At 55.4% G+C, this 24,760-nt stretch overlaps 1 protein-coding gene across 1 annotated transcript; it reads left to right on the top strand.

Moving 5' to 3' along the window:
• Positions 1-13: 13 nt before the first annotated feature.
• Positions 14-13,456, top strand: MTCH1 (mitochondrial carrier 1). The gene is made up of 14 exons (XM_040085658.2): positions 14-23; positions 697-701; positions 1,530-1,757; positions 2,852-2,936; positions 4,278-4,384; positions 4,774-4,851; positions 5,115-5,172; positions 5,911-5,962; positions 6,755-6,814; positions 9,934-10,027; positions 10,383-10,430; positions 10,624-10,691; positions 11,371-11,446; positions 11,840-13,456. The coding sequence occupies exons 1-14, from the start codon at positions 14-16 to the stop codon at positions 11,912-11,914; spliced, it is 1,044 nt and encodes a 347-aa protein (XP_039941592.2). The 3' UTR covers positions 11,915-13,456.
• The last annotated feature ends 11,304 nt before the right edge of the window (positions 13,457-24,760 follow it).

Raw genomic sequence — 24,760 nt, 5'->3', positions numbered from 1 at the left:
AGCAGCAGCGGGGATGGAGCAGGGTAGGCGTGACCTGGGATGATTCCCAGGCTGTGTCCCACCAGGGTGGGCTTCAGGGTGGGACTCTGGGCAGTCCAGACGGCTGGAGGGGCCAGGAATGGGCTGGCAGGACCCTGGCTAGGGCTGTCCATGTGTCTGTCTCAAACACCGACACCTGGATGGCCGTGGGGCCGGCCAAGGATTGCTGGTAACAAGAGACAAGCATTGTTGGTAATAACCACGAGAAAGAACAAGAGGTGTTTGGAGAAGGGGCCACGTGGAGGTGGGCAACACTTCTCCAGAAAGGTCTGAAAGTGTGCACTGTGCATGAGAACCAATTTGCATGGAAACTGAGAAACCCATCCCAGAGCTTGTGCCCCAGGACACTGGACATCCCATCAGCCAGACCAGTGCTGGAAACAGGACTGGAGATCTCCTTTCCTTTTTCCTCTTTTCTTTATATTTTTCATGTTTTCCTTTTCCCTCTCCTCTCCTCTCCTCTCCTCTCCTCTCCTCTCCTCTCCTCTCCTCTCCTCTCCTCTCCTCTCCTCTCCTCTCCTCTCCTCTCCTCTCCTCTCCTCTCCTCTCCTCTCCTCTCCTCTCCTCTCCTCTCCTCTCCTTTTTTCCTTCTTTCTTTCCTTTTCTTCTCTCTCCCTCTTTAACTCGTGTCCTCTTTTCTCTCTCCCCTTTCCCCAGACCCGGTCAGGCACTGACAGCTGACTCTGCAAACCCCTCAAACCCTCGGCTGCTTTCCGTGCCCCCTCCTCTCCCACCACCACATCACCCTGACTTATTAAGGAAATACGGGTATTGATCTGGTATCGATACCCAACTGTGACAGACAACAACTCTTTGACAGTTTAAAGTTAGAAAGTGTATGTTTATTACGGTTGGGCAGCACTCGGGATAGCTCCCAAATACGCGCTGTGAAATTCACAGGTAATTACAAAGCCTTTTCTTTACAAAAGTGTTAAATAACCAAAGTACAAATTCATATTCATACCCGTCACCTCCCATTCCTTATGCTAATTGGCATAAAGGCTATTGAGCATGCGTAGTTTGTTTCTTAAAATGAGTCGGGGGTCTCTTCTGGGGAGGGGTCACCAAAATTGAGGAAGTAAGATGAGTCTTCTTCATCCCGACCTTTCGACCTTTTCAATGCATTCGTGATAAATGAATCCTTGGCAGAACTTACAGTTTCCTGTGTTGAATGGGTCCTTTTAGCAGGAAGCCTGCAGTTATCTTATATATATATCTTATATCTTGTATCTTATATCTTATATCATCTTATATCATCTTATTTAACTCATTTTGGTTTTTTGTTACAAGCCCAGCGACCTAAACATCAGGCCGACAAGCAACGAGCTACTAAATCCGGGCTAGCTTATCTAAGATCCTGTTTCTGTTAACTGCAAGCAAAGCTCATCTACCCACTTCAGCTAATTCAGCAACACAACCATCTCAACTTTCCTAAAACCCCGAATTCTCCGCATTTACTGCCTCACCCCCCCCCCCTCCGCGCTCCGCAGTGGTTCCTCCCGCCGCGGTTCCCCCCGCGGCGCGGCGCGGTGGTGGCGGCCGGTGACGCGCGGCCCGTGGCGGCCATGGCGGCGCTGCCCCCGGGGCCGCTGTCGCCGCCTGGCGGGGGCGCGGCGGACGCGGCGGGGCCTGAGGGCGCTGAGGGCCTGTTCGTGCTGCTGGGCGCGGGGCTCGCCGCCGCCAGCCACCCCCTGCTCTACGTCAAGCTGCTGGTGCAGGTCCGCTCGGGAGAGGGGGGGAAGCCGGGGGGAGAGCGTATGGGGACGGTGGGGTGGGAATCACGTTTGTAAGGGGGGGGGCGGGGGGTCGCGACTCCAGGTTAGCGGGATGTGGATAGTGCTCCCATGGAAGCCTCTGTGCGCTGGGGGTCACTGTATATACGGCATATACAGCCCTCCTTCCTATAACGGGGCCCCCTGTGCGATGGGGGTGCCTGCAGCATGGGGGCACCTCAGTGTGTGTGACGGGATGGGGTCCCAGTGGATAATGGGGGATCGGGACCCCAGTATAACGGGAGGAGATGGATTCCTGCACAGTGCCTCTATGGAAACCCCCATGTGCTGGGATTGTATTTACAGTATGTACAGCCCCCCCTGTTACAGTGGGACCCCCTGTGCCGTGGGGGCATCTACGGAATGGGGGGCACCTTTAGAATGGGGGACCCCCATGTGTAACCCTGTGTATGATGGGGGGTCGGGACCCCCGTGTAGTGGGTGGGAGTGGGTTCCTGTTTCGTGCCCCTGTGGATGCTCCGTGCACTGGGGGTCACTGCATGTACAGCCCCCCCAAACTACAACAGGACCCCCTGAGCACTTGTAGGATGAGGGACATCTGGGTAATGGGGTCCCCCATATATAAGGGGATGGGGTCCCCTATACACTGGTGGGCCCTATGTAAAAACGGGGTCCTGTATAATAGGAAAGTGAGGATGCATTCTACAGCACGGGTTCCCTAAACAGGGAATAGGGGACACCATATAATGGAGGAGTGAGGCTCCTGTACTGTGGGGTCTCCGTTGTGGGGCGTTGGGACCCCTCCTGTGACAGGGAATGGGGATGCTCAGTAATCTGGGAACCCCTGTAAAGTTACCCCTCTGCCATGGGGCCTCCCACATACAGAGGGATAGGAAACCCCAAGACCTGCTCAGTAATAGGGACCCCCTAAAGTGGGAGGGTGGAGGACCCTCTGTAACCGAGGGACCCCATCAAATGGGGAAAGGAGTGCCTGAGAGCGATGGGGGGATGCTGGGATCAATCCTGTTCGTCTTTGGGACCACCAGAACAAAGGCCTGCTCACGAGGTTTCTCTCTCAGGTTGGGCATGAGCCTCTACCTCCAACCATTGGCAGAAATGTGCTGGGAAGGAAGGTCCTGTACCTGCCCGGCTTCTTCACCTATGGTGAGTGACTGTCCCTCCCTGCCAGCACGAGGTCCTGCCCTCGGGGCATCGGGGCTGGGAGCTGCCAGGCAGACCAAGCTGACCTCCAGCAGCTCCCCCACATCCCCTTGGGATCATCCCGAGGCTGCAGTGAGGCATAAACCACCACAACTCCTTGCAAGGCTGTCAGATTTATGTACCTACTGCTGGGGACACGGGGGTGGTGGCCACAGTGTTGGTGCTGCATCGTGTTCCTGTGGCACACTGCTCTGGGTTTGCACCGCGGTGGAGGGGTTTGGGGAGGTTTAGGTGGTGTAGGCTTGTTGCAGGAGGGTTTTGTGTGTTTTGGAGATTGCAAAATACTTTCCTTCTGCTCCAAACCAGTGCTGGAATAACCTGCCCCCTGCCCTGCTCAATTGTGTTGTAGATGGAGCCCTAAAGGGACAGAAATACCAAGAAAAGGGCAGGTAATACGTTTAGAAGGGAAAAAAAAAGTAGTGTTTTCATCTTTTTGTGGGTGGAGCAGCGTGTGAGAGGTGAATACTTTGTGACCTGCTGTCACAGCAGGTTGCTGTGGGAGGGGGAATGCGCTGTCCTGACAGCGAGCTGGGCCAATCCCAAAATCAGCCAGTGGTATCCATGGGGCGGAACCGGCACAGGAGCCGGATGAGAGCACTGGGAGCCCATCCTGGGACACCCAGGGCTGGAAATGCTGCAGTGCTGCCCTTTGGAAGATGCAGTTTCCAAACAGGTGGGCACTGTTGGGTGATGGAGAGGTGCAGAGCCTGCCTGGCTTCGCTTGGACAGCACAGGACAGGGGCCAGGAGCAGTCAGTAGCCAGCAGCACAGAGTGGGTTCTGTCCCACCTCATTACACGTGGGAGAAATGGGATCTCTGGGCTTTCTTTGCAACTGCAAACCTGAGGAAGTTTGCCTGGGAGAAGGTGGTGGGGCAGGAATGGACCGTGGATTTGTGAGATCCATGTGAACCCGGAGTCAGGCTTTCCTGGGGTCGAGGGAGGAGGTGACAGCACGGAGCACATGGGATGATCCCCCCTGCCTGGCTCAATAAACCACCTTGGAGCCCTTTCAGGTGAGCAAAACCATCAAAAGACAAAAAGTAGCCCAAAATCTTGGAGCTGTCTTTCCAGATTAGGCAGAAGACAGAGAGTAAGGATTCTTGTCCTCGGGTATGAAGTTTATTTAGGACTGTTACAATAAATCACTCCCAGTGGGGCCGTGGAGTGGCTGCCGTTCCCAGCTGAGCCTGGCGTGCTTTTGGCTGATCCCTGGGGCTCTTTGGGCTGCTCTCCGTGCATTGTCCCCTTCTCAACTGACAGCAGCCTGGTGTTGTCCCACCCAGCCAGACACATCGTGGAAGTGGATGGGAAAAGAGGCCTCTTCCGTGGCCTGACTCCTCGCCTCATCTCAAGCACTTTATCAACCATCACCAGGGGGAGTGTGAAGAAGGTAAAGGTCAGCTTCTCTCTCCATTAATCGCGTGCAGGTTCAGTGCTACTGCAGCAAGTGCCTGCAGTACAGGCAGGAGGACTGATGCACCCATCCCTCTCCATCTCCTAAGGGAATAGTCCTCCAGTGCCCTTATCCCCAAAGCATTTTTTTATTTATAAACCATTTAAATTTGATTTGGCATCCCCTTGCCTTGTATCCTCTGTCAGCAGTTTTGTGACTCCTCTGTGCCTCTATTTTACTTTCCATCCTTCTCCTGTGTTCCTTCTTGCCTGTTTGTCTTGTCCCTTGCATCCAGAGCATGGCTTTTCGTGGTTTCCCCCTGTCCTCAGACATTGTGGGTCAGCATCTCCATCAGTTCTGACCACGTTTCTTCCCTCTCTACTCAGGCTTTTCCACTGGAAGACATGGAGCACGTGTCTAACAAGGATGATGTGAAAACTTCACTTAGGAAAGTGGTCAGAGAGGTGAGAAGTGGATACTGCCCATTAATGAGTGGTTGGAGCGGTCCCTGGGGATGTGGGTGAGATTACTTGGTGAGAACTTGGTGGTGTTTCGTGGCCATTCTGTGTCCATCCATGAAATAATTCACAGGAGCAGAGATTTACCACAAGAACAGATCTGAAAGGAGGGACCCAGAACGGGTCTCCCCACACTGAGGGAAAGGGCCTGGGCTGTGCAGGAGGAGCAGCACAGCTTTTCTCACAGGTGTTTTCTCCTCCCTTTGCAGACATCCCACGAGATGATGATGCAGTGTGTGTCCAGGGTTGTCTCACACCCTCTGCACGGTGAGTCCTGTCCCCTGGCTGGCAGCTCCCTCCAGGCTGGGCATCACCCCAAACCCTGCTCACGCAGGGGGATGAGACTTGTGATACTTCTCTATCGCGTGAGGCTGGTGCTGGGGTTTACCTTCAGGCACCAACACAGCTGAGCAACGAGTTTCTCTCTTCCCACTCATCCAGGACCTTGTCCTAGAGATCCTTTTGGGGTTAGGGCCAGTAGCAACCTTCCAGTGCCTAAAGGGGCTCCAAGAGAGCTGGAGAGAGACTTTGGACAAGGGCATGGAGAGACAGGACACAGGGAATGGTTTCCCACTGCCAGAGGGCAGGGTTAGATGGGATATTGGCAATAAATCCTTCCCTGTGAGGGTGGGGAGGCCCTGGCACAGGGTGCCCAGGGCAGCTGTGGCTGCCTCTGGATCCCTGGAAGTGTCCCAGGCCAGGTTGGAGCAGCCGGGGGCAGTGGAAGGTGTTCTTGCCCATGGCAGGGGGTTTGGAAAAAGATGATCTATCAGGTCCCTTCCAACCCAAACCTCTCTGTGATCCTCTGAAATCCTTCCCACCACTTACAGGCTCAGGAAAGGCCCCAGTTTCTAATGAGTCTTGCAGTGCTGATGACCACTGAGAGGAGCTGGAGATGCTGTGAGTTGAGGGAGAGCAGAGGGGTCACGTTTCATTTTCTTTCACGTCCATTACAACCCGAACTGGATTTGTTTCTCTATGAGCCCTGTGTTTCTTTCCTCCCAGTGATCTCCATGCGCTGCATGGTTCAGTTCGTGGGCCGGGAAGTCAAGTACAGGTGAGTGGCTGCAGTCTGGGGTCAGGGGTGCCAGGTGCTCCCGTGCCATGGGGAATAGGGTTATCCAGGAGGCCTGAGAGACTGAAAAGTGAATCTGAGCTGTGGTTAGAGGGTGGTGACTGGGGCTTGAAGGGATGTGGGCTCTGTCCCTGACGTGCCTCTGCTCCACCTTGTGCCCGTGGCGGTTTGGGGCTGTATCACCCCTTGCTGATCACACAGTGTCTCCTGCCTTTCTCCTTTGGCTATTGATGGAAAGGGAAGGCAGCAGGGAGGCAGAGTGGATAACACAAAGCTTTCCTGCAGCCCTGCTTAGCAGGTGAATTTTTTTCCAAGCCTTTTCCAGTACCAGCTGCCTCTCTGCAGGGCAAAACTGCCCGTGGAGTGACATGGAGGCACGCTAGACAGGATTCCAGCCGGCCCACGACAGCCAGCTCGAGTTCCCAAAGGCAGGAGAGGATTCTTGGGCTTAGAATCAGCCAAATCAAACCACATCACACAACATCTGTACCCACTCACAAAGCCTCCCAGAGCTCTTGTACCTTCAGCACCGGAGAGCTGTGTGCAGGTTGGGTGTTCTCCTGGGTGTCACTGCAGACTGGCAGAGTGCAGACACGACCTTCCTTCCCTCAGATCTGCCTGGTCTGAGGAGAATGAGCAGAGCAAGCTGCCTTCTGCTGCAGTGATGGCTGGGGAGGCACTGCCGTGGCTGGGGGCTGCAGGATGCGTGTGAAGTTGCACAGGGCAGAGGTAAAACAACTCTGCACACTCACAGCTCTTTTCCTTTCTTGGCAGCGGTGTGTTCAGTGCCATTGGCAGGATATTTAAGGAAGAAGGGATCCTGGGATTCTTTGTGTACGTGAGTTGTTGTTTAAGTGCTTTCTCCCGTGGCCTGAGGGCACTGATGGCTCTCCTGGCAGCTCTGCCAGCCCCAGCTGGAATCACACTGAGCTGAAACCTTGTCTGACGAGGAACCTCCCACATCACTCCCACGATTAAATCTGTGCCTTTGACCTCCAGTTTGACCATTAAGTTTGCCCCAGATCTTATCTTCAATCGAACCTTCAGAGCCCAGAGGAAGCTGTATTCTTCTCTTTCTTTTTCCCTTGGTCCTTCTTTGTGTTTCAGTGAAGGGCCATTTAAAGCGCCTGTTTGTGCAACAGGCACCAAGATCAAGTGGAACAATGAGATCCCTTGTTGAAATGAAAGCCAGGGCCTGCATAAGCAGCATATTCCTCTGCAGAGCCCTGTGGGTGCTTGTAATGAGCAGATTTACCTGTGTGCTTGGAGTGTGGTGGTGCCTGGACCAGGAGGAGCTGAAAGGTGTTTCCAGCTGCTTACAGAGCATTGCAAATTGGTGCATCACTGCAGTGGAAGTTTAGTGGACACCTTTTTGCTTGAACCCTTAATTAATGCTTCCTGCCTTTCTTTTTGACACCTACATAAAAGCAGAACTGCCTGCTGTCTCTGCTCGTGGTGGGGAGATAGCTGACTTTATTATGTCAATAATAGTAAAGGCAGCTCTGGAATTTCAGAAGGGGTTTTTGGGATGCCTTTGGCTCTGCAGTCACAAAATATGGGCCTCCAGTTGAAACCTGAATGCATCAGGAAGAGGGAAGCAATCACGGAGGGGGGGGGGGTCTCACCTTGTCCTTCCCCAAGGGGTCTGCAGAGACCCCACTCATCGAGTGTCACTGCTGCTTCCTTTGGCAGCCCACAGCTTCTCAGCTGAGCTGTGGCAGCTCCAATTCTGCTCCACTAATATGGGATCCTCTGGGATGATCCCTGTCAGTGGGGCATGGCTGGAGCAGGCTGCTCACAACCCTCCTCCTCCCAGGGAAGTGTTCTGAAGGAAGCTGTGACATTCCCTTCCATCCACATGAAATAAACACTGCTGGTAGCCTAACGAAATGTAATAGTTCACAGGAAAGGCTTTAACACAGCCCAGATGGTCTCAGGAGGGCTCTGAAGTTCTACGTGCTCTGTAACCCTGTTAAGAAATCCCACTGCTGTGAGGGGAGCACAGACTGCATCTGAAGGACCAAACTGCTGGTTTTCTCCTCTCAGCCCTCCTGGTGCAATCCCAGCACATCCACTGCTCTAAAATCATGGCAGTGCACTTGTTTCTCATGGCCTTATAACCACCCCCAGCAACAGCTGTGGCACATACTCCCTGGGTGTGTGCCTGGCTAGAGATAAAGACTTTTCAAGGATGGATTTATCTCCCTTCCCCTCATATCTGCAACAGGCTCCTGCCAGCCCAGGAAGGTGTTCCCTGAGCTCCAAAACTGCTGGGCATGGTCAGCTCAAGGATGGCTTGTCCCAGGTTCCTTGCACTGGGTTTTCTGACATTGGGTCACATCACTGTACATCATTCAGGCTTCCTCCTCTGCCTGCTGCAGTTCCAGCTTTTCATCATCTTCCAAAAAATATTCCCAGTTCAGGTCTTGGACATCTCAGCAGGTGGGAGAATTGCAGCGCTCACTTTTTTTTGTGTCAGTAGTAGTAAAGGTGGCACTGGAATTCCAGGAGGGGTTTTCAGGCCTGGTACCTTTGGCTTTTTGGCTTTTTTTAGTTCCTTTCTGCAGCTCTCAGACCCCTGGTTTGCAGTCATCCAGCTCAGGGCCAGCAGCTGTTGTTTCTTTGGAGGGGAGAGAGGGATGGGATCCTTATTGGAAGTGGAATAAACAGTCTGACTCCCTATCAACAGTTGGGTGAGGTTTTCCTTATGGGGCTGCCCTGGCCCAGCCCTTTGCTTCTGGGCTTTATTAGGCTCTGTTGTATCTGCAGCAGCTCAGGAGCTTCAGACTTAACTCTGAGTTAGAGAAAGGTTGGTTTTAACAAGGGCTTAAAGCCAAACACAAAGCAGAACATCTCTTTGGGGCCAGAGAGCTTTGATTTCTTTGTCCTGTCTGCTGCTCATGTATCACATCTTTGAAGCCAGCGAATGTTCTGTTGGAGGTTTCTGCTGTGCCTGGCCCCTGAGACCTCAGCTGCATCCCCAGGGCTGCTGGGGCCTTAACAATGCATAGGTTGTTCCCAAAACCAGTCCCAGTTGCTGCCATGCTGCTGCAGCAACCACAGCAGGAAACAAACTGGTCCCTTGCTCTGAGGAGGCAGCATCGTGTTTGGGAAGAAACAAATGACTCAGAGTGATGTGCTTGGAGGTGGCTCTTTCCAGCTCAGCAAACACTCATGTGGCTCTTGACAGGCTCCTTTTCAGAACTGACCACATCTGCTGGTGAAACACAGGTTTGACACACACCTGCATCCTTTTGCAGTGGAACAATCCCTGCAAAGGCAGGAAACCCTGCACTGGTGCAGCAGATGCTGCAGAAGCACCAACAAACTGGAGAAACCTTCTGGAACATTTTGTTAAAGTTTTAGTGCCATTATCTGCAAAAGCTGGTGGTGCTGGCGCTGCTGGGAGCTCCAGTGTGTCGGTGGGAGGCATTAACCAAAGAGCTGTGCTCCTGGGGGCAGCAGGGACTGGGAAAAATCAGAGGGACCTGAGTGTTCCCCTAGTTACCCCCACTTCTCAGTGGGGCAGGTTGTGCAGGAGCAACCCCTCTCATATTGATTTCTAAAAGAAGGGAATTCCACAAAGAGAGAACTTCCCATTCTGCATCCAAAAGAACAATCTTGAGAAATTGAAACCTCTTCATCTGTGTCTCACTTGGGTTTCTCAGCAGGAGCTGGGCCAAGAAGGGATTTGGGATAGAGCAAGGGGACTTGAGTCATGCCCAAAAAACGGATCCTGTAAGCTTTCCAGCCAGAGCAGCACGTGTAGTACCAAGTTCGAAGGCTGAGAGAGCTCTTCCCTGAAATCTCCTTTTTCAGCTCCTCCCAAAGTAAAAATTTCATTTTGGGGGAGTGAAGTTCCTCTGAGCTGATGGAGGAAAAGAGGGCTGGGCACCTCGGGAGGTGGCACTGGGGCCCTCCCGCACCTCACAGCCCTTCTTTTGCCCTTGCAGTGGGTTAGTCCCTCACATCCTGGGGGATGTCATCTTCCTCTGGTGCTGCAACCTCCTGGCTCACTTCATCAACACCTATGCAGTGGACGACAACGTGAGTGGAAGTTCCTGAGGGAGGGCTTGGGGTCTGGACCAAGCACCTGCAGTGGGAAGGAGTTACTGGGGAGCAGGGGCTGGTTTAATACAGACCCCAGGCTTTGGGGACATCCCTGAGAGGGTGCTGGAGGCGCTGTCTGCTCAAGGCTGTACTTCACCTGCATCTTGGGGCATCACCCGTGACAGCAAATGCCTTCCCAGGCTCTCAGCTGGAATGCAGTTGCTCTCCCGTTGCTTTCTGCTTCATCCCCTGTCCCTTGTCCCTCGCCTCAGGCTCAGGGAGTGTCACACAGGGACAGTGCCAGCCTGGTGTCATCCCCCTGCCCCACAACACCTTCGGTTTCTCTCTGCAGTTCAGCCAGGCATCGGTGATCCGGAGCTACACCAAGTTCGTGATGGGGGTACGTAGGCAGCTGCTGTGTCCTTTCCCCTCCTCCTGTCACCTCTGGGCTGAGAGCTCATGCTCTGAGGGCACGGGCTGCTCTGTACTTGCCATCCCTTTTCCAAGGATAACTCTGCTAACATGCAAAAGCTGGAAATAGCGTTTTTGACACGGGGAGCGTTAGAGGGGCCGCTGGTTTTTTGTGCTTTCAGATCGCTGTGAGCATGCTGACCTACCCGTTCCTTCTCGTGGGAGATCTCATGGCAGTGAACAACTGTGGGTATGTCCTTCACACTGCGATCTAAAGCTTTCCCTTTCTTTCTCGCAGCCCCTTGTTGTTGTCTGAATGGGCTGCTAACGACCGTAAAGCTTTCCTACAGCCCCGTAAACTCTGTGGCACCTCGCAGAGCTGGCTCGTTTCCTGTCCCAGGTTGCTTATAATTTTAGATCAGAGGGCACAGACACGAGCAGCAGAAAAGCTCAGGTGGTGAGAAATCGGGAGAGTTGTGGTGGTATGGTCCGACCTGAGCTAAGCTGGAGGCACAGGGATCAAAGGAACTGGCTCCAGGGAGCAGCACGAGGGGAGCAGAGCTCCTACTGCAGTGATGGGAGCAGACAGGAGCAGGACCAAGCTTGCTTCCCAATCGCACTGCTGCATTTGTGCTCATGGGAACGGGATGGGATCCAAGTTTGTGTAGCGTTTCCTCAGTATCTGCTGGCTTTTGAAGGTGCAGATACGGTCCTGGACTTTGCACGTCTCCAGGTAATGCTCCTTGTTTGTGCGCTCCAGGGGTAATTAAATTACAGATCTGCAGCATTGTAAATAATGAGCTGTCACTTGGCCGCCAGCCCGGTGCAGACACTGTCCCCGTGTCCTCACTGACACTTCCTGCTGCTCTTTTGTTACCTGTGGGGGTAAGGTGACACTTCCACCTCAGCTGTTCCCTGTTGCCGTGCAGGTTGCGCGCCGGCCTCCCTCCCTACGCTCCCGTCTTCGCATCCTGGATCCACTGCTGGAGGTACCTCAGTGCTCAGGTGAGGGAGCAGGGCACACACCGGGCTTTGGGCTCCCTCTGCTCCTTCCCCAAGTCTCCAGCATTCCCCAAAAGTGCCCGTGCTGCATCCTTGCTGTCCCTGCGGTTCTGGCACTGGTACCAGCATGGCAGTGCTGCTCTGCCCATTGCACACCCCGAGCCTGCAGCCTGAGGGCTTTTAGCCCGTGCATTGCACACAGCAGAGTCTGTGCCCCTCTGCACCCCTGGGGGAAATGCCTGGCTCCAGCACACACGGGGCTGGAACCTCACTTTGTCCTGCAGAGCAGCCCAGGGTGCCCAGCCCGGCCACGGGCATGGAGTCAGGCCCTGCTCAAAGAGCTGCAGTTCCCTGGCCAGGTCCCAGGCTGCCCTGACCCCGGGCTCTCCTCCTCAGGGGCAGCTGTTCCGTGGCTCCAGCCTGCTGTTCCGCAGGGCGCCCATCCCAGCCGCCTCCTTCCCCATCGACTGACGCCTCGGCAGGGAGAGCTCTTCAACTCAGACTCCTCAAGAAACCCCAAGCTTGTTTCGATATCTGTATATTTCTATTTTCTGATCCAAAGTCCATGGTGCCAGAACTGACACCTCTTCTCCAGCAAGGCCAGCAACAGACTTCTGGACATCTGGCTTCTAGCTCCAGCTGGACCAAAGCTCCATCCTCGTGGCTGTCTCGACTGGGATGTATAGCAGAGAGCAGAAAAGCATTGTCCCTTTGGTCCAGACTGTAGCCCTGGAGTTGCTGGGGAAGTCCAGGAATCCAGAAAATGCCCAGGTACTACAGGAGCCAGCCATGAGCTGCAGGGACAAAAGCCTGCTTTGTTCTGCCTGAGCTGGGAAGCAGCAGGAGTTCCAAGGTCACCTCCCTGGGGAGGCTGTGCCAGGTGACAGCCTCCTGCCTGATCCTTTTTGGAGAAAGCACCTTTGCCTGGCAGGTAGCTCATCCTGGGCAAGATCAACTTGGCATCCATGTTTAAGGTTTGAGAGTACCTGAACACCCAGGAGCATCCCACCTCCCATGGGCATGAAAAGGAAATTATAGGATCAAAACAGGGAAGGGAAACAGAGTCCCATTGCAAGGAACAGCAGAGTCCCAAAGAGACAGGTGCAGCCCAGCTCAGGGCAGCGATGGGATGTGGACACAGAGGGAGCCCTTGGGAAGGGCCCTGCACTGCCAGTGGTGCTGCTTTGGGCAGGATTTCGGTTGTGGAAGGGGCTGTGTTTAGGACACACCCAGCAGAGCCGTGGGCTGGGCAGGCAGCCTGCACCACCACTCCTGTGTGCTGGGCTGGCCTGGCCTGGCTGCACCGAGGGGAATCTCCCAGGCAGCAGCACCACGAGCCCTGCTGGGCTCCCGCTCCCGTCGCTGATGGAAACGGAGCCGGGATGTGAGAGCTGCCACAAAGGGCTCTCCTGCAGCAGGGGCCGCCATCAGGGCTGTCTGCCCTAAAGAGATACACCTTGAGCTGGCCAAAGGCTGGCGAGGCAGCAGGGTGGAAGGCTCCCGGTGCTCTGTGTGTAGCAGAGCTCACCAGTGGCACCAGGGCAGGATTGATGCTCAGCTCCCCAGACAACAATTTCTTTGCACCAGTCTGTGCTGTGATGGCAGCCAGGCAGATTTCCCCCGTTTCAGTCCCCCACGAAGCAGTCTTTTGCACAGAGGTGATGCTGAACTCCCTGGGAAGAGGTTTAGCATTCCTTGAGCAGGTTCCCCTGTGCTGCAGCAACAGCAGCAGCTGGGGTCACATCTCTGGGGACCTGCCATCACACGGGGTTTTTTCCTCCAGCAGGCAGGGTCGATGCACAGCCCAGGCAGGGTCTGCAGGACAGTGGTGGTACGTGCTGGGACTGGCAGCCCCCACCCAGCTCCCTTTGGTGTCGTGACGTCGGTCTTCTCTGTCCTCCCTCGCTCCCAGTTTGTGTTACAGCTAAATAATGCATGGACCTGCTCCCTAATACCAGAGATTATTTCAAAGAGGATTTAATTATGCTCCAAAATACAATTACAGAACAACTATTGGGTGTTCCTTTTTTTTTTTTTTTTTTTTTTTTGGTGGGTTTTCTTTCCTGCATAATGTACTCCTTCAGTGAAGGTTTCCGTTTAAGACAGGCACTTCCTATGGTCTTTTCTCCAAACCAGGGGCTATAACAGCTGTTTAAAACTCAGGTTCCCCCTGATTTTCCTCACTGTCATGGAAGGTGGGCATATCTAGGCTGAGCAAACTGCAGTGAGTGCACCTGGAGTGAGGGTGGAGGCAGCAGAGGGCTTGGGTGCTTGAAACAATAGATGCGGAATTAGGTTTTTGGAGTTAAAATTGACCCTGAGGTCTTCTGGAAGGGGTGATGGAGACCCTTTGCTGCTGTCAGACAGATCAGGAGGGCTCAGCCATCCCATCTTCCCCCTCACAGCTCCGTCCTTCCCCACCGGCCTTCCATCACCTCCTTTTATGACCTGCTCCAGCACAGGGCATTGCATCTGCCAGGTCACACAGCACCTGGTCAGGAACGTGTCCCTTTACCCTCCAAATTAAAGCCACCTCCTGCTGCTCACATGCCTGTCCAACCTCCTGCAGCCTCGGCACAGCAGCCACTGCAGGGAAAAGCTATTTCCTGTCCTTTGAGGAATTTACCTAAGGGATTTACCTAAGGAATTTACCTAAGGGATTTACCTAAAGCTGCACCAATGGATGCATCCTGCCAGTAATTTCTGCCCAGTTCATCAGGGCCCACAAACTTGGCTGAAAACCCAACAGTTGACTGTAGTTTTTGCACTATTTAAATGAAAACCAGCTTTTAAAGCTTTCAGTGCACTGCCTCACTTTGAAGCAAGGGGCTGCCATTCTTAGGATGACTGAATATTTCCTCACCTATTTTTCTATCCCGGATTCTTCTTGTCCCGTGCTTCATTTGAGGGGTCCCACCACAAGGGCAAATATCTGCACTAGGAGCAGGCAAGGAGACAACCCAAACCCTGGTTGGGCATCCCTCTCCTTTGAATTGCTACCCATTAGTCAGTGCCTGGCCCTGCAGCTGGTGCTCAGGTGTCCCAGGTGAAGGGGATGGGGCCCCATTCCCACAGGAGATGGGATCCAGGGTGGAACATGCGGTCAGGAGAACAAATGGAGGGGTGGAGGAGGAGGTTTGGGTCCGGCACCCAGGATGGAGCCGGGGGTTTCTCCCACTGGCGCTCCCCTGTCTGCCCAGGAAACAAACTCTGGTTTAAATATTGACTCCTGCACAAAGCCAGGCTGGGTGGGGATCGCCGCCGTTCCGTGCCCGCGCCGTTTATCAGCCTCCAGTGCAAAACTGAGATTGCCGGGACTTTGGCCTCATCTGCTCCCAGCTGCCCGGGGGAGAAAAGAGGCAGCGACAGCAGCCGGGAGAGGGAATCTCAGGTCAAGGCTGCTCTGTCTCTCTGCTGGGCTTGGATGCTGGAGTCTGGCAGGATCTGGGAAGCAGTGAGACGAGCCTTTGTGCCCAGGGAAGCGCAGCTGAGCTCAGAGCGACTGTTCCATCCTCCCCTCTCCCCTGCAGAGCCGTCCTGCTGAGGACCCTTCAGTTCAGTCCAAACCCCTTCCTGGCCGTGCCGCTCTCCCGCAGTGGAGCTGGGAGGGAAACATCCCAGAGAGCTCTGCCGATGCCTGGATGGTGCCTGGTGTCTCCCTGCTGTCTGGTCAGTGGGAAGGCCAGGGGCTGCCAGCCCTCCCCCGCAGCCGTGGAGGGCCCCATCTTGCAGCCACGCATGAGGAAGTGCCCTGTGGCACAGCTGCCCTCGATAAGGCTGTTTGCTCTGTTCTCCCGCAGCGCCGAGCTCCACGTAGGCAAATAATTCCTTTAAAAAAAAAAATATATATATATATATATGTAAAAAATAATAACCCTCACAGAGGAGATCTCGCTGCCGGGGTGGTGGTGCCAGGAAATGCTCAGGGTGGGGACTTGGACTGGACCCAGGCACCAGCAGCACGGTGGCCCTGGACCTGTCCCTGTCTTCACACAGCCCCATCCCCTGGGATGGCCTTCACCTGAAATGGGGGATTGCAGAAGAGCTGGCTTCTCATGGATTCCCCCCCTGGATAAGGGAAATCCCATCTGGAAACGAAGGAGAAGAAGCCACAAAGAGCACGGTGGCAAAGCTCGGTGCAGCGGCCTGACCTGCCACGCTGACCCTGATCGCTCCATCCATCACTCACGGCTGGTAAGAGGATGGGAAGGATGTTGGGGAGCTGCTTTCCATGCTCCTGCTTGCCTGCTGTGGGATTTTTTTTTTTTAGGGTAAATTCCCTCAAATCCCCCTATACTGAGCTGCCCTGTTCCCTCCTGGGCAGTGCTCTCAGGGAGAGCCGGTCGTGTTTTATCCCACCCTGAGGGGATCTGGGTCTTTCGGGGAAGAGGTGGCAGCACAAGGTCAGCTGAGACTCCTTTCCCTGCAGCCACCGTGACCCCTGCACACCTCCCTCGGCATTTACACCGCGCTGGGCCCCCAACCCAGGGGAGAAACAGGAGGGGGAAAGTCTCCCCAGCTTTAAACTCGGCCCCTCTCCCCCTGCTGTGACCCCAGGCCGGGCTGGCGTGCCGAGGGTCGGCATCGCCGCGGCCCTGGCTCGAGGCGCCGGCCCTCGCTGCAAACATGTGAATGCTCCCATCCCTCGGAATGGAGTTCCTCCCTGAAAAGCAGCCTGCGCTCTGCGGCCGGGCGGCTCTTGTCAGGCTGCCAGAGGAGGCCGGAGCAGCGTCACATGCAGCAAAGTTTTACAAGGCGAGCGAGCGTCTGGGGAGAGGGACGGGAGAGGGAGCGACCGCCGCACGCACGCACTCGGACGCGCACACGGAGAAACCTCCTCCAGGCTCCCTCCAGCTCTCATCCCAACGCTGATTCTTTTTTTTTCTTTCCTCCTTTTTTTTTTTTTCTTTTCTTTTCTTTTTGGAAGAACAAAGACTTTGGGGTGGGTTGGCGCTGTTGTTTTTCCGGGGTTGTTGTCGGTGGATGGGGGGGAGGCTGGAGGTGGAGGGGGGAGACGGTGGCTTGAATGCGAGAAAGTCCCGAATTTCCCTGGCCGAGTTGCCCAGATCGCCTGGGCGAAACTTAGAGAAGGAAAGACGGGGGAGGAAGGGAGGGGGGGAAAATAATTAAAAAATAAAATATGATGACGTCACTCGGAGCAGGGGTGCCTTCCCTGCTGCCTGTCAGATGCGCCTGAAAAGAACAGGGCAATAAAACAACAGCCGCCTCTGTCTCCCTCGTTAAACACGGCACTAATTGGATGTTAATTTTTCCTTGCTCTTCTCGCTGCTCGATTGTGAGGGTTCTGCCTGGCTCTCCCTCTCCTGCTTCCTTTCTTTCCTGTTGCAATGCTCTTGGCAGCTTTGAGGGACTCCGGACTGTGCGCTCCCCTCCTGCTCGTGGACTGGAATAATTCAGGAGCTGGGAGAATTAAAAAAGACGAGGCGCGGGGGCGAACGGTTCAGAAACGGGGCGGGCGTGATGGATTTCGAGAGCTACGCTAATCTCCCCGTTTCCCGTGCATTGTCCTGCCGACTTGGAGCTATTCTCTTCCCATTTGATTTCTCTTCCCCTCCTTTCCCTTCGCGTTGGGTTTGGACTGCAGGGCAAAAATATATGTTTCAAAAAAAAAAAAAAACAAACCAGGCATTAAAAAACAGGGGGGAAAGGCAGAAAAAATAGAAAAAAGGCTAAAAAAAAAAAAAAAAAGGGGGGGGGGGGAAGAAGAAAAAAGGAAAAAAAAAAAAAAAAGAGGAAAAGAAAAAAAGCCTGGTTCAATGACGACAAACCCCCAAACCTCCTCCCAGCTCCCCCCGTCTCGCCGCGCTGCCTAACCCCTGCGTGGAAACAGGCGTTTTAGGGAGCCAGAGCAGGAAGTTGTTGTTCTCTGTCTTGCCCAGTTCATCCTTCCAGGGTATGTGTGCAAGGGCGGTGGGCACGAGGGCTCGGTGGGCGCCCAGCAGCCGTCGGCCGCCCCCCGCGCTACCCTCGGCCAACGAGGCGGGTGAGCAGCGCAGGGGGAGCGGGGGCCGGGTGGCGTTTTGGGGGACGCAAGAGGGGCCCAAGGGACAGGATGGGTGGGGGAGCGGAGGGGAGGGAGCGGGAGGCGGAGGTGGGGGGAGAGAGCGAGAGCCGGGGAGTAAAGTCCTACCTGGGATCGGTGCCAACTTCCTGCAAAGGGTTACAGACCCGCGGCTTTGAGAGCCCACCAGAGGCGAGTGCGCTCTTGTCACGGTTCCAAGGCGAGATGAAGGCAGCGGGAACAGGTACAGCAGATGCCGAGTGGCCTCGTTTGCCCGCCGAGCAGGGCTTCGGCTCGATTTAAACATCGCCGACGAGGAGCCTTCGGTGCTCCCGCCGGCGGGGGCCTCGCCATCCCTGCACGAGGCCGCCGGGGCCGTCGGGTGCCAAGGGTGGGGTGGGTGGCTCGGTGGCGGGGGGGGTGCGTGTGCATGGCACGGGGGGGCCTCCGCCGCTCGCTCGCCTTCTCGCCGTTTGGATTAACATGCGGAAGATGCGCCTGTCACTTTGCTTACTGTCAGCGCCGGCTCGGGGATGGGTGACGGCTTTGTTCGGCGCAGCCGGGGGAGCCGTGCCAACTCGGACTTGGCAGGCGAAGCCGGGTGGGCAGGGAGAGGGGGACGAGGGAGCGGGAACGGCGGCTGGGGCGGCTGTGGAGGGACGTGGCCGCAGGCCCGCGTCTGAGCACGGCGGCTTTCTGTTGGCGTGCGCCTCCCTCTCCCTCCCTCTCTCCCGTGCTCGCCTGCGCCCAGGCTGGTGCAGACAAAATGAAAACGTGTTTTGTTTTGGTTTTTTGGCATCTCCCCAGCAGCGCTACCAACCCCAGCTGCCCCCCCCTCCGCTCCCTTCCCCAGCCCGCCGTGACTCCCTTTTACAATCGGCACGACCCAGGTGCTTGGGCAACAACAAAATAAGGCCAAAAATACCCCCTGGCACCCAAACCACCCCCAATCTGCCACCCTCGGCAGCAACTGCTCCCAACCGTCCTCCATGGCGGGTGGGTTGTTGTTTGTATGTGTGTATATATATATTTTGTCCTCTTTTCTTTTCTGCCCCCATCGGGTCCCTCTCACGTTGGGTGTGTGTGTTCCTATTCATGGACCCGCCACCTCCTGTCGTGCTAAAACCAGGAAGGAGGGAGCCAAGGGTTTATTTCTGCCTGGACGCCGGGGTGGCGGGCGAGGGAGACAACGATGGAGGACAAGAGGAGGGAGGAGAGGGATAGGAAGGCGGGAAAAGGAGCATGGGGAGGGCGGAAAAAAATAATCCACCTCCCCAGGCCTTTTGTTTAACCTGCATTGATGCAAAGAGGGGTCTTGGGTTTTTTTCCTCCCCTTGTCCTTTTTTTCCACCCTCTGCTTGAGCCTCATGGGGCGTTTTCGAGCCTGATGGGGCAACTTTCCGGAGCGGGCGGTGTCGGAGGTTGGTTTTTTGGGAGGCGGCAAGCTCGTCCCACAGGCGCACGGCTCCGAGTGCAGGAATTCCTGCCAGCTCGCCTTTGTGCCAGCCTCCGTTGGCCTTGGGTGTCTCGTTCGGATGGAGCCTGGCATCCAGGCACCGCCCATTTCTTGGCATTGAGCTGCGAGGAGAAGGAAAGGGGAGAGAGCGAGCGAGAGAAGGGAAAAAAAAAAGCTGTCTCACTCAAACTGGCCTTTCTCGGAAAAGGATCCTTCCCCGATGATTGTCCGGATAAGCGGAGCTAAATCCAGCCACTACTCAACAACAAAACCGCTCTCTTCCACGGTGCGTCTCTCTTGCTGCCTTGGTACGAAATTGAACCTCACTCTTAATTTTGGTTGGTTTTTTTTGTTTTTTTTTTTTTGTCCGTGCGGTTGGGTTTTTTTTTTGCCTTTGATTTGAAATAACGTTTTGTTCCTCCAGTTGCTCCGTTGCTTTGTTGTTGCTGTAACCTGCCTTCTCCCCGAAATCCCTTCCCGCCGAGTCCTCTGGCCCTTGGTGCTAAAACACCCGACTTTAATCAGTCTCCTAGAGAGGGATGTATGGCAGATAGGCAGGTCCCTACGTGCAGCATTTGGAGCAGAACTGGAGGGTGATTCCTCTCCCTGCCCTCGCCCCACCACCCGGGACGTCCCCAAGAGCCACCCGGGGCTGGGCGTTGTCGCCCGGGCGCCCCTTCAGTTCCCCACCGGGCACCACCGACGGGGGAAAATGTGTCGAATCATGTCGGATTTGCAATTCAACATGGCAGCCGGAGCAAACGTGGTGGGAGACGCTGGGCACGGGCACTCCCGGCCGCGCCAGCGCGGGGTGGGGACACGGCGAGAGCGGCTGCACGGACAGGGAGGACAGCGGGGAGGACGCCGGGGCGAGCTCAGAGCAGGGGGATAATTTTATTTCATTTCATTTGAAGGGGGTGAGCTCCACCAGGAGCGGGTCCGGGAAGGAGGGAACTCAAGCTGCCTGGTTTTGTCAGCATTAACTGTTTAGAAGCTGGCAGGTTCCCCACGCTGGCACGGCGTGCCCGGGCGGGCGCGGGGCTGGGAGATGCCTGGCAGCGGGGCGGGCTGGGGCACTCGGGAGGCGGCTTTTCCTGGAGCTACGGCGGCCTCGGGGCCGGGCTGGGTGCTGCTGGAGGAAGCCCTGCGAAGGCTCGGGATACTCCTGGCTGCTGCTGGAGGAAGCCCTGCGAAGGCTCGGCGCGTTCCCGGGCCGTGTGGCTCCTCCAGCCTCGTGCAGGTTCGCGCCTCGCACCGGGGCGAGGTTTGGCACGGCCGAGGGCGGCCCGGCCCTACTCGAGCCCAGGGCTTGCCCCGGCGTGGGGGAATCTGCCCTCTTTCTGTCAAACTTAATTTAGGTAATTTAGGCCTGCTTGGGACGCAACAAAAGCAGCTTGTTTGCAGGGCAGGGTCTCCTCCTTCCCGGCTGCCGCGCACTCCGCAGGCGCTCGGAGCCATGAAAGCCACCCCTCCTCCTTCGCCAAATTTTTCCTCCTCTTCCCTGCTGCCCTGCCTCCCTGCTCCTCCTCCTTTCTCTGAAAAAAAACCCACCCTTTTCAGTGAGCGACGCATGGCCCTACAGTAAAACCTTCGAACTGGCCACAAAGCAGCCAAATATCCCAGCCCTTCTCTGCCTGTGTGACCCACCAAGCCTGTACTGGCTGTATCAGCCCTGCTCCGGGGACATTCCCAAAACTGCCTTACCCACCAGGATGGTGACAGCCTCCCCGAGATGATGTCCTGGGCATTTCACATCTTCCCGACCCCACAGGGAGCTGTGTGACCTCCTGCTCCCCGGTTTGGTGGCTGGGACGCCGGGCTCTGGTCCTGGAGCTTCCTTGTTGTGCTGTTTCCACAGCACCCCACGGCTGGTTTGGCAGCTGGAATTCCCATGTTGTGGGAGCTGGGGGCAGTCAGGCATTTGTGGGGTCTGACCCCCAAAATGAGCCAGGATGGCCTCTTCAGCAGAGTGTGGACACAGTGGGTTACATCCAGATCCTCAATTCCAGTGAAAAGGCAGCACGAGTGTTTTACCCATCATTCCAGCTTTTCCCTTGCAGATTATTTATACAAAGAGGGGCTGGGGTGAAACCAGATCTTTCCCAATTTGCTCCCAATCCCTATTGCTTTCCTGTGAAAATCTGGTGGAGAGCAAATATTAAAAAAAAAAACAACCCCAAACCGACTGAAGCTCCTGCAAACAGCCTGAGAGGAAAAAAGTCTGAACTCAAGCAAGGCTCTTCTGACGTGTCCTAAGCAAAACATCTGGCACCCCTGGAAGAGCCGTCCAGCCAAGGGACACAGCTGTTTTATTCCACACAGCTCACAGCAAAACAGGGCTCGTGCTTCCAGAACATGGCTCAGCAGAAAGGGTGAATTCTTGAGAGGGGGAGTCAGATCTTTCTGCTGTTTATTGCCTCTGAATCCCCAGTTTGCTCTCAGGCTGCTCTGGTGTGAGCTCTGCTCCATCTCCTGGCAGGAGACCAGGAGCTTTGCTCTGAGGCTGGAGCCAAGTTCAGCTGCTGTAACCCCCAGCAGGCAGCAGAGCCACTCTGGATTTGCACAGACATTCCTCACAGCAGGATCAGGCCCCCAGGTTTGTCGAGGGTGGCTCTGGGAAATTTCCTTTCCTTAAAAGGACCAAGTTTGGCCAGGGCAGAGTTTGAATTGTGATTTCCTTTTTTTTTTTTTTTTTTTTTTTTTTAAATCCCCTACAACTCAGAGCAAAATTTATATTGGTGGGAACTGCCTGATTTACAGCTGCAGAAAATGCTGAGCTCTGTGTCTCCACAGGCCAGACTGAGGGGGAAAGCTTCCCCCATGCTGGACCATCCATGTAAGCAGCTTCGCCACTCCAGGAATCACTTCTGGTGGGGAAAGAAGGGGTAAAAGGCAACGAGACTAATTTGACCTCTGTGGGCTCCAACCTCAGCCTTTCCACTAATTGTTCCGCGGGATTTGGGGGTACATTTCATGAGATCCTCGTAGAAGCCCATCCAAGGGAGAGCTGATGCTGGCAGGCTCGTGCACCATGGGGAACACGGTGTCCAAACACAGCCAGATCTGATTCACCCTCTGTGCCACCCCGCAGCTGGGCCTCAGAAGAATCAATACCATTTCTTTTCCTCCCTGCGGTGTTTTTCTCTGTCTGCCACCTCTCTCAGCCCCTAATTTCCCTCTAGCTTTTTTTCTGCGGTACTGGGTTTTTCACGTTGGAGTTGCTCGTAGGCACTGTTTAACTTTGGCGAAAGTTGGCTGCTGTGAGGTGAGGTCTGGGAGGACACGGCTAGGAGGTGACCAGTGTGTTAGTGTAGGTTTGCTCATGGGCACTGAGCTGTGCTGTGTGGCTCTGCAGCTGGAAAAAGCCCACGGGACACGCAGGGTTTGGCACGCTAAGGTTGCTCTCCAGGTAGTCCTGGCCACAGGAAATGTAAGAGAAGTAGCCCAGCAAAGGACACAACCAAGACGCTGCACGAGGCGAGGGCTGTGGAGTCAGAGGGGTGGGGGCTGCGTTGTTGAGGTGATGGCAACCAAATGTCACCCTGTTCTGGGAGGTGTGTGGGGGTGGCTTCACGTGAACCTCTCCTGCTCATTCCCACACCAGTGCTTTTCTATCCTGTGGCTGCTGCCAGCACATCCCATCCTGCCGGGCCCAGCCCAGGGGAGGTGGCCGTGCATCCCTGGCTCCTGCAGGGCTGGGCAGGAGGTTTCTCCTCACCTGCAAGACCACAACAAACGCTGTGCTTCTTCCTCCTCCTCCTTTCTCCTTCCTCCTGTTCCTCTTCCCCCCAGCTTGAGGGCTCTGCAGGGCAGCCACAGCCACCTTTATCCCAATCTTCAGGCCTGGTTTGGACTCACAGGGTGGTCCATGCTGACGTTTTACTGCCAGGTGTGAAGACCCAAAGCAGCTTTGCAAGGCCTGGGAGGTTCTGGGACTAACACCAAGAGTTCAGGTTCTCCCGTCCTTCAGTCTTGTTTTGCTCAGTGCTGGGCATCAGCTCTGATGTGGTGAGCAGAGGTCGTGGGGCAGCCTGTGGCATCCTGGCATGTGGAGCCAGAGTGAATCTAGGTGGGGAGCAGGCAGCAGGGTGGGAGCAGGCACAAGCATAGGAGCAGCCTAATTTGCTTGCATCGATCTTGACAACAGAAATGTGAGCTCAGGTTGGCAGTGGAGGCACCCTGGGCATGCAAGGAGAGAAGGTCCCAAAAGCCCAACTTGGAGCAATGACTTGGGTTATGAAGTTTTCCAAGCAGGAAGCTCTTCACAGAGACTCCACCAGAAGTCAGGGCAGCTGCTGATGCCAGTGTGATCGACAGCCTCAGTGTCTGCACATCCACCCCCAGAGCTCCTGTTTCTGGGAGGAGGATTGGGCTGAGACCCTTGGAGCTGAGCAGCCCCAAGGGAGGATGCCTGGGATCATCCCCCCAGCTGCTGTGCATTGGGAGCACACCACTGCCTCTGCAGAGAGCTGGGATGAATGCAGAGGGACATGGATAAAGGTATCTGGGAGGGCTCTGCTCCTTCCTCCAAGGTGGCACCGCACAAAATGCAAGCAGGTGATGAAATCCAACCACTTGGCATGTTTCAGTCTCCCAGATATAAGAAAACAGATGAGGTTTCCAACATCACCTCGCAGTTCAGTCATCCTACAGCGTGGTGGGGAATTGCTTCTGCTGTTTTCAATCCACAAAACCTCCTCCTCTCGCTGTCCCCAGCAGCCACGTGCTGTGAGCACACCCAAAACTCCACCCTAGGAGCGGCAGCATCTCAGCAGAGATGAGGAAACACACAGTGAATGATGTGTCAGACCCCAACAGCCTTTGTTGTTCACCTTCCTAATCCTGAAGTCTTGCTGGCTCTTCAGAGAGGCAGCAGCAAGAGAAGAGCCTGGCAACAAATTCACAGAGTGGGGAGAGTTGAGCTGATGGAGCCTGGCTGTGCTGGAGCCGGCAGCCAGGAGCTGCCCCTGACCTGGAGCTGGATCCAGCCGTGCCTGAGCGCAGGAGCAGTTCCCATCTGGACCTCAGCTTTGCAGTCCAGGCCCTCCCCTGCCCAGGGGATTAGAGGAGATGCGGTTCCCAGGGCGGGGAAGGAGGCTAATGAACAGAGACAGGATAACGAAGCAGGTATGGGCTTCCTGTACTTCAGGGCTCAGGAGGAAATCCTGCAGCTGGTGAATCTGGATACGATTAGTGTCCATTTCTCCCGGTGTAATCAACCCATCTGTTCATCCTTGCGCATCAGCCCCATCACAGGCAGATGCCTCTGGGGCACCGTTTCCATCCCTGTCTGCCACGGCCACTCCAGGCAGGCTGAGAACAAGGCTCTGCAGCCCCAGCTCCGCTCCCCGCCGGGCTGGGGCAGCCCTGGGGGCTGCAGCCACCACGATCCCAGCGAACAGCAGGATGCAGCCCAGGAAAAGCCTGCGGGGAGGGTGGCTCCTCCAAAGGGCTTGGAGCAGTTCAAAGGGATCGCTGTGACGTGCAGATAAGCTCAGCTTTCCAGCCTCTGCCTGCTCATCCCAGCTCAGCTTTACCACGAACAGGTAAAGGTGGATTATGTTCGGCTGCCTGGCTTCAAAGCCTTGCTCCTCCCGTGGGGTGCTGAGCACAGGACACACATGGTCAGGGGCGGGACTGGGCTCTCAGTGCTGCTCTGGAAGAACACTGGTAGAGTTTCTAGGTGCTGCTGCAGGATCCTGAGGGTTCACTGCAGCTTCTTTGCCTTAGAAATTTTTTCCAGCTATGCAAAAACCACGACAGCCCTGCAGTGGGTTACAGATGTCAGGTAACACACCGGCCTGGGCTGAAATGGAATCAAAAGAGGAGCTGGTGTGTG

This window comes from Hirundo rustica, chromosome 24 (assembly GCF_015227805.2).
Source record: "Hirundo rustica isolate bHirRus1 chromosome 24, bHirRus1.pri.v3, whole genome shotgun sequence".
Lineage (NCBI taxonomy): Eukaryota > Metazoa > Chordata > Aves > Passeriformes > Hirundinidae > Hirundo > Hirundo rustica.
The sequence above is the reverse complement of the archived record's forward strand: the minus strand, read 5'-3'. Positions and strand labels throughout refer to the sequence as shown.

Bases quoted from the DNA above. Each gene is read 5' to 3' on its own strand.
- MTCH1 (XM_040085658.2), top strand. The intron at 4,385-4,773 runs GTAAAGGTCAGC...CTCTCTACTCAG, and splicing joins CCAGGGGGAGTGTGAAGAAG to GCTTTTCCACTGGAAGACAT. The intron at 4,852-5,114 runs GTGAGAAGTGGA...CTCCCTTTGCAG, and splicing joins TTAGGAAAGTGGTCAGAGAG to ACATCCCACGAGATGATGAT.